The sequence below is a fragment of the Cyanistes caeruleus genome, chromosome 2 (genome assembly GCF_971803275.1).
Source record: "Cyanistes caeruleus chromosome 2, bCyaCae1.hap1.1, whole genome shotgun sequence".
Classification (NCBI taxonomy): domain Eukaryota; kingdom Metazoa; phylum Chordata; class Aves; order Passeriformes; family Paridae; genus Cyanistes; species Cyanistes caeruleus.
The window spans coordinates 101133026-101142243 of NC_141702.1; the positions used below are offsets into that span (position 1 = coordinate 101133026).

General features: G+C 37.3%; 1 protein-coding gene and 1 long non-coding RNA gene across 3 annotated transcripts in view; one reads left to right on the plus strand and one right to left on the minus strand.

Annotated features, from left to right (window-relative positions):
• LYPLAL1 (lysophospholipase like 1) overlaps positions 1-4258 on the plus strand; it is a 27792-nt gene extending 23534 nt beyond the window's left edge. For both annotated transcript variants that reach the window (XM_023922856.2, XM_086878736.1), the window contains exons 4-5: positions 2538-2653; positions 3258-4258. In XM_023922856.2, the coding sequence (XP_023778624.2) occupies positions 2538-2653; positions 3258-3497 (356 nt within the window). In that variant the 3' untranslated portion in view covers positions 3498-4258. The remainder of the gene's footprint in view (positions 1-2537; positions 2654-3257) is intronic.
• LOC111922057 (uncharacterized) lies at positions 3927-5647 on the minus strand. Its single transcript, XR_002860368.2, has 2 exons — positions 5563-5647; positions 3927-4063 (listed from the first exon to the last, which is right to left on the minus strand). It is a non-coding gene; the product is annotated as an uncharacterized LOC111922057 (long non-coding RNA).
• Positions 5648-9218: the final 3571 nt, after the last annotated feature.

A 9218-nucleotide genomic window follows, 5' to 3' on the forward strand; every position in this document is an offset into this window, starting at 1 on the left:
AGGCCATTCACAAGCTCTGAAAGGAATATTTTATCACTGAAAAATGGCAACTGTGGTGAGGGTTTCTGCTTTATTCAATCAGGTATAAATTCCGTATGAGAAATTCAGTTTCTGTTCACATTGTGTTACATCATCCTGTGCCTGAGATTGCCTGAATTTAGTTATAGATTATATTCCAGAAAAGAGTGTTTTAGTTTTAGTAAAGTATTGCATGAGAGTTTCCTTCTGATTCAAATTCTATAATTTGAAAGTGTTACAACTGTGCGATTTCAGCAGATCTTTCTCAGCTATCAAGGTGAGTCACAAGCAGCTTTCTTCTTATTGCAGAGGGGTGTTACCTAAAAATCAGCACTACACTGAAGCAGATTTGAAGTCGTGAATGCATCCATGAGTGAACTTTCTCTGCAGCTTGAAGTGTTTTACATAATTGAGTCTTTTGTATGTGCTCCCCTATTAGTCTACACATAAACCTCCTTTGTGAGTCAGGAAGTTAACACAAAGAGTTAGGTGCTTTCCTGAACTGGCATCCTGAGCATTGTCAAGCTAACCCTGTTTAACTGCTGTGAAGCATTAATCACAGTTCTCATTAAAATAGGTATGAGAGGAGAACTGAAAGTGAATGTACTTTTAAATTTAAAACATACTGGCAAACTCTGAATTTCAATGCATAGTCTTTGTGTGTCTTGGAAGTAGATTGATCTCAAGTAGAGAAGTAGATTGGTGAAGACCTTGCAATGTTCTGCCCACCTAAGGATTAGATGTTGCTGTGTCATTTTTATTTTGTCTAAGACTCAGCATTAGCAATGCTGTACAGTTTATGTATTCTTCATGCTGAGATCATCTGTATACATGTACTTTTGAGTTTTGTTTACTCTCTGTCATTCCATACATTTGTTTTGTGTAATATCTGTACCTGCCTCTTGTTTTTCCTTCATTCAAAATTTGAATTCTTGTAGGAGTTCTTGGCTGAGAATGTCTTGTATGTGTTATATCAAACATATACTGAAATTGTTCTTGTAATTGAAAAAGTAGTCCGCATCTATAAATGCTTATTCAAATTGTTGTTTTTGAAACATTTATATCCTCTGACGTTTTCTTGGAGGTGGTTGTGGTATCAGGTGATGAACTTCAGGTATTCCCATGCAAATCAAATTCAAAGAGCTAGTACTTTGTATTGCATTTTCTTGTAGTAGTATGAACCACATAAAAGAACCATTACCTAATATTCTTCTAAACAGAAGGTGACTGCATTGTCAAAGACTGCTGGTGAGTAATTGCAGACAGTGTGCCAGATTGTGACTAACTGGGTACAAAATTTTAAGATTAAATCATTTACAAACTAGTAATGACTTTTCAATGCAGCTTTTCTTCCTGTAACCTGAAATACTTAAAATGGACTTCATTTTATGTGTTGACAAAGCATTGTCTGTATTTATTTGTAAGCAAATGCAAAATGGTTTCTTAGAGTACAAGTGCTTCTTTTGGGGTTTTGGGATGACAGCATTCTTCAGAATGAACAAAAGGAAATTAAATAAGTGGCCAGATTGTGCATAAGAAAATAAAGGAAACTTCACTCTAGTCATTATCTGGATATAGTCAATGTAATGGCCTCTGTACTGTGTCCTTGTGAAGTAATGTGGTAGTCTGGATTTCCTTCCTAATGAGTAAGCATTTGTCATTTAAAAATCATCCCTGTGGAATTATCTTCAGTAAAGAATTAGTATAGTTGAAGAGACATATGGATCACGGAAGGCCATTAATTCAGAGATCCTGTTAGAGCTCAGGGGGAGTACATTGCTTTTTTCCCTATTTATTATATATCCCACAGTATAACAACAAAAATATCCTCAATGATAGTTTAATGTGAATGCTCATTGATTATGTACAATAGAGATCTTTCATGTGTGAATGCTGCTAGCCTAGGGGAGAAATAACTTGACTACAAAAAGCAGTGAGAATTACCTGTTCATTTGTTAATGTCAGAGTATGTATGGCCACAGTATTCAGCTACCTGGTAGGGACCATACACCAGTGGCTTCTGGAGTAATGGTATTTTGGCTGTTCCTTTTTGTCCTCTCTCAGTAATGAATCTTCAGCACTGCTTTAGCTATCCAGTGTCTTAATTGCCTCATGCTTTGATTTAAACCTCAAGCTATGCCATATAGTGTCCACGTTCAGGTTGGAAGTCAGAAGGAATTTCTTCACAGGAAAGTTGTTAAACATTGGAATGGGCTGTCCAAGGAGGTGCTGGAGTCACTGTCCCTGGAGGTGATCAAGAAAAGACTGAATGTGGAACTTGGTGCAATGGTCTACTTGACAAGGTGGTGTTGGGTCATAGATTGGGCTTGATGGTCTTGGAGGTTTTCTCCAACCTAAGTGATTCTGTGGTTCTAAAATCATTGTAACTTTTATGATACTCAAGATGGTATTTTTGTTGTATTATGTATAAAAGGAACAAGTCTGAAGATAAGAAATTGTACACTGGGTTACAAAGACTTAAAGAGAAATCCAGTCTTTGTTTTTTTGTTGCATCCTAGGAGGCTTTTCAATGGGAGGTGGAATGGCAATGCATTTGGCATATAGGTTTCATCAGGATCTGGCAGGAGTCTTTGCCTTGTCTAGTTTTCTCAATAAAGACTCTGCTGTTTACCAGGTGAGTGTATATTAGATATTATGGAAAGCCTGCTTAGCTACATGGAAAACATGGTGATTAAAATTCACTGTACATGTTTATACATCTGAGGCAGTTGATTTGTATTCTAAACTTACACCATTTCCAGGAAATAGATAATCAGAGTATTAGGGAAGTGAGGCTTTAAAACTGTCTTTAAATAGTGCTTTTTTTTTTGTTTTGTTTTGCACAGACAGTACAATATTAAAGTGTAGAAGGAAATTAACAAATGAAATGCTTTACTAGTTGTCCTTAATTGTTAAGGAGTCTGTGTAAGCATAACTATTCTTTGAAAATGTGTGATGCATTATATTTGCTGTCATGAATTTTTTCTGTTTCTCTTATTTGGAGAGGGGTACCTTAAGGTTTACCTTAAAGTAAACCCTATCATTTCTCAAGAGCTGTTGTATTGGAATTTGAAGGCCATTTTTTTCCAAGATTTCCTTGTTTATTTCTATAGAGATAGTACAATATGACCTCTAAAATGTAGATCAGTAAATGCAATAAATTGTCACCATGTAATTGTAAATATTCTTTTGAAACTTTTGGCAGTATATCTGACTGACAGTGTCTCCTTTCCATCTAGGCTTTGAAAAGAAATGAAAATGCTCTTCCAGAATTATTTCAGTGCCATGGAACTGCTGATGAACTAGTTCTCTACTCATGGGGTGAAGAGACCAACAAGATGTTAAAGTCTCTGGGAGTATCAGCATCACTTCATACTTTTCCAAACCTCAATCATGAGCTGAACAGAACTGAAATAGAAAAATTAAAATCCTGGATTGTAAAGAAATTGCCTGTTGAAGCACCAAAGGCATATGAATAAATGAAGATCCAGCCTCATACTTTTTGATTTTTCATAGTTTTAAAATCATGTGTGACATATATATGGGTGTCCCATATCCCTTATATAAGCACAGCTTCAGGCAGACACTTTTATATTCCATAAAGTTCACCTGAAAAAATGGTGCTGATCACTAAACCTCACTTTATTATATGGGTTTCTTTTTCTGTTTTCTTGACCATTTTTTAAGCACACGTCAGTCTACAAAAAGTAATAACTGATAATATTAAAGCCATTTCAAAATAATCAAAGCAATATTCAAGAAGCATTGCTGTGAGTCTCCCAGATAATTGTGGGGTTTGTTTTTTTGGTTTTGGTTTTGTTTTGGATGGGAGGGTTAGGCAGGGAGGTGATGGGAAAATATACAGTGGCATCACTGTTTCTAATGGCATTGCAGCAACAAAAGGCCAATTATTTAAATAATACAGTTTTACTTGTAGAAATGCATGCGTCTGTTGAAGTTATTTCAGTGAGAGAAACTGTATTGTCTTCAGTTGGATTCTCAGCATGTGGGAATGAACCGGCCTCAAAGCAGAGCTGTGTGTCACCTGAAAAAAAACACATTTGTGTTATATTTTAAAAAGTCCTAATTCGCTGTGTCTAGCTATACCACAGGTCCTTGTTATTGCCCTTTCTCATTGTTTTGTTACTTGAAGGTCTAGGTTTGTGTGAGTTTATTGAGCCCTCTGTGGTTTGCAGTGTAGATTTTTAAATAAAGAAGTATCATCGTGATTGCTAAGATCTATCCTGTTTTTGAAGAAATCATTCTTTGGGCCCTGTTCCTGTAGAAACTTATTTTTGCCAAGAGTTTTCTTTTGGCCTGCAAGACCATTTTAAATTAAAAGATGAGAATACTTGACTCCTCCATGAATATTTAAAAGTTGTAAATAATGATTGTGATATAAAGAAAGCTTGTATCCCCTTATTTTAATGGTGGATGATTCATCGCTCTGTCAGTTTGATAAATTAACTCAGAGTATAAATATCTATTCTTATGTAATTGTAATGCTTTTTTTTATTTCTCCCCCCTCTGCCCCATTTTCTACTCCCCAATTGCAGTAATTTTTTTAGCATGACAAGCTATTCAGCTTTTTGCCAAAGCCAATAGATCCAAGTCTCTTGCTTAATCCTCTCCTTTTCCCGTTTTTGAGGAGTGGATCTGAGACACTGTTGTGTTCTCTGTCACAGAAGATTGCTGCCAGTACTGACTATGACTCCAGAAATATCAGCCAGCTCCCAGAGACTAGGTTTAATCCAAATCCTCATGCCCCGAGACCTCAGCCAGCTTTTACCTATCTTGAAGAGTAAGCAAGGGGAAAAAAAATGTCACTGTTCAAGTACAAGGCATGTAATTGGCAGTAGCAAGTAACAACTTCCTGCTGCTAAAAATATTTTGCTGTATTTCATTTTCCTAGCATTAGCAAGTCAGCAGTCTGTTCTGAAAAACAGCATTTTAAATGGTACATGAAAACTCAGCTATTTGAAACAGTGAGTGAACAGCAGTTTTTCCTGGTGCCCTAGGCTTCCTAATTACTGCAAATTAAATTGAAACAGGTGTGTTCAGAGGCAGCTGAGCTAACATTGCCTTGGCCCAGCTCTAATTGCAATCCTTGACAAGTGAAGTAGCAGTATTTTAGGGATAATGCATCACTTTTTACCCCATTTTCTGTTCTTCCTGAGCTCCTATCAGGAGGCTCTTTGAACCAGTTATGCAAGGTGGCAATTCATTTGGGTGACAAGTGCATTCATATGGGAAACTGGCAGGTTTCTGGCAAGGTGGCTTTTAACAGGATCAGAGAATAGCATAAAACAGTTGAAGGAATACCATGGAGGGAATAGAAAATATTGCCAAGCCAAACCCAGATCTTTTGGTTGTTTTTGCAATGTCAATAACTGCAAATACAGTGGATACAGGGTTTGGCCTAGTTCCCTTGATATAGGTTGAGAAGCAATTGCAAATGTCCTGACATCCTTAGAAAACAGTAAGTCCCCAGTTTGCATCTATTTTCTCCCATTTTATTGGCTTGTGAGTGAAATGCCATCTTACCAGGAGATTCTTTGTGACACAGGACTGGAGATCCATTAGGTATTTGCTGTAACAGAGTCCCAGATCTCAGAGGTTTTGTGGTCGCTTTTGGGATGTTGAAGAACTCAATAGTTTTCCTTCAGTTTGCAGGAAGTGAGGACAGTGGGACTTGCCTGCCCCTTTAGCTGATGGTGTCCCAGATGGTGCCAAGCTCATACTTGACAGATTAAAGTTTAGCCCAGAAAAATTTGGGTTGCTGGTTGGTATTGAGAAGCAGCCAGAGGCAATATTAGTCCTTGAAGACAGTGAGCCTGCTGTTGGATCTCTAGTCAAATGAAAACCTTAACAGTCAAAATTATCCCAGCCATCTGAGAGCATGTTTCAGAAGTAATTCAGGCAGCTTTTTGACTGACTAACCTCTTTTTTTAACTTGGCCCTTTTCTACTACACTTTAAAAAAATTAATTTTTAATTTGATACCGGAAACACGGTAAGGGCTTACTTGACAGAAGGGCATCTCTGCAATGCTTTTGGCACTGCAGCTCCAGGACCTGCCTGTTGATTTCTGGGTAGAGTTTAAAGTTCTTCTTAGAGTCTTTTAAGAATCAAAAAGACATTGCATTTGACTGCATAACTGTTGTTGGGACAGACTTCCTGTACCAGGTGCCAGGGCATACAGAGCCCTGAACTGGTATGTCTTACCAGCTGAATTTAGATTCAGATGAAGAGAATGATAAAGAATGCTACCTTTCTTGTTCATCCCTAATGTTTCACTCCTGATCATACAAAAATATTAAGCCAAGAGATGTCCTTCACTTTTAAGAGTAATCAACTTCAGGTGCTTTCTCTTTTTTTTTTTTCCCCCTTTTGTACTTGAGCTTTGTCCTGTTTCTGTCCTGTTTAAAGATACAGTCCTGAAGAGCATTTTGAGGAAGGGATTGCAAAATTTTAGTGCCAAGTGTGGATCTGTGCTACTTGAGCTACTGAAGATATGAGAACATAAACTAGAAAGAGGGCAGCTCTATCCTGCTCCAGAAGAGGCAGAAGCACTTACTTGGCAGTGCTGGTTTATGCTCTTACTGCAACTCTTCTGAGGCTCTTTCTTCTTCCCTCTCAAAGTTAGATAAGACTTTGCCTTTAAAGTACAAACTTTCAATACCATTTAAAAACAACTGGAATAACTGACTGAGTACATCCATTCAGTTTGATATTATTTTCTTGGAGCTTGGTACTCACTGTTTTGGTGAAATACACAATTCAGTAGGCAAAAGAAAAGTAATTTAATAAAATCTTTCATTTCTGGGCTCAGTTAATGTGTTCCATGGTGCTTCAGAAACAAAGCATTAGTGTTTGGACTTGCTTTTCTTTCTACTTTTCTGACACTATGCATTTATATTTCAGATGTTTGAAATTTGTGAGTAGATTGTTGCTGTGAATATGGGTGCCTTCTGAGTAATTCATGTGTTTGTACAGATATATAAAGCCAGAGAAAAAATATGAATAAGGCAGAAATTGGCTGAACACTGTGGGAAGCCAGAAGTCATTGGTAACATAATTTTGACATTAAAGCAAGAAATTCTCTACTTAATTTAATCTCTTCTCATGTTAGATCTTTTGCTGCTTTTTTAGTAAATCATCTTTAAAGCCATTTAACAAGTCTCTACAGATGAAGTGAGCCAAGTGGGTGAAAGTAACTTGTATTTATAAAGATGAGATCCAGATGGCAAAACAGGGAAATGAAAACCTAGTGGACAATGTTAGAACAAAAGACATAGATGGAGGAAAGCGGCTATGAGTTTTCTTTGCAGTTGACACATGTTCTAGAACAGCTGTGAAGACTGTTTGGGAGATCACAGAAGGGAAACCTGTTCTGTAAGTTTTCCATCTTGACTCAACCTTCATTTGAGATGCAGCTGCTTAAGGGTACTCTAGAGAAAGGAAATAACAATTACCAGTGCAGTTTCCTACTTCTGTTTCTTTTCCAAATCCTCTTCTGCTGCATGAACCTGGTATTACTTCTCAGAAGAGGAACTATCAGTTCTATTTTCCATATCACATCTGTTCAAATCTTTCTCTGCACACTGCACTGGGACTTAGCACCCAGCTGTGCCTTGGGTGAGTTCTGTGTTTACTCAACAGCTAGATTAAAAAATCATAATTTAGAAGAGCCAGTGGTGTGATTCCAGAAAGGTCTCTTATTCCCCATGGCCCAGCGTTGAGCCTGAGAACCTGTTGTCATCAAGTTTTGTGTGGGCTTGAAGGGCAGCAATTCCACTCTTCTGTTAAGCATGTGAAGGCTGTCGCCACTGCTTTGGTGAGGAGGCACCTAAAATCTTTAGTGGGTTCAGTGCCAATATGTAGGATCCTTTAAAAATGCAAAAGGTTGTTATCTCCTTATTAAGTGCTTAAAAACAGTTGTGTAGTGGGTGTTAAACATTACTTTTGGACCATTAATTGCTAATGACAAGGAATTTGTCATTTGTCATGATTACAGAGAACAAATCCAATGAGGCTTTGTAACCTGTGTCCTAATACACAGTGAAGATTGTCAAAATAAACCAGAGAGTATACTTAGAACTTTTCCACCACTTCATAGGGCCAGTACTTTGTGGTTGGTGCATATTTTACCCTGGCTTCTTAAAAGTAGTTACTGTTTTAAATTAAATGCAACGTGAAGCAGTAATAATCTAGTAGTCTGCAACTCCTAATAAAAGCATAGAAGAATTAATTGCTTGCTTGTGCTGCCTTGGTTGGTTAAAGGTGTTTTTCATCACAAAGAATGTACAGGGATAGACATCAAGTATGTCAGATCACAGTTGAATCAAGGAGACCATCAAGATGTTATGTCATGTATACAGTAGAAAATTTGTAAAAATATAACTTCTGCTGCTTCTTGACCTTTAAAATATGCAGAAATTAATCAGACTGCAAGCATTACCTGCTGTCATAGTTGATCTTAGTAGAAAAATGCTTTCTGGGGCATGTTTCAGCCAAATACTGATATTCAAGCATGTGAACAACCTCTGTTGCCTTAGAACCTATGGTTCCCACTGATGGATCTATGTAGAAAGCCTGGCTTCAAAGATGGAGTTTTTTTTGTTTGAGTTTGGGGGGTTTGGGGTGAAGTTCTTAATGTAGCCAAGGTCTTGTGAAGGGCAGCCAAAATAATTATGAATCTTAGTCACACTAGTATGCCAAAATTGCAAAAGCAGTGATTTAATGCTTCCAGAGTAATAAGAATGATTGAGTGCTTAACCATGCTCCTGTTCCATAGCTTCCATTGCTAATCTCTAGTCCACATAAGGTATGTTTATATATCAGAGGAGTCTCCCTTTTGTCCTTGCTTTTTTATGCCATGGAGGTTGGAATGATTTGCAGGTTAGTGCAATGCATGATTTAGGCAACAAACTTCTACACTTAAAACAGAGCTTCCCTTCATTGTTTTTGCACTGCAGAAGTAGCAATGGGTGACTGATGACCTTTGGTGCAAGAACTATGGCATTTTCATCACTAGGATCTTTCCAAAATACATGATAATTTAAGTCAAGTTTATCCATAGACCCATTTTGATTTAAGCTTTGAGCCTCCTTTTTTCAGAGAAAATAATGTTATCAGTTTTTCCACACTGAAACAGGTTACACTCTAAATTGGTTAAATCAATGCTTAATGAAGAACTCA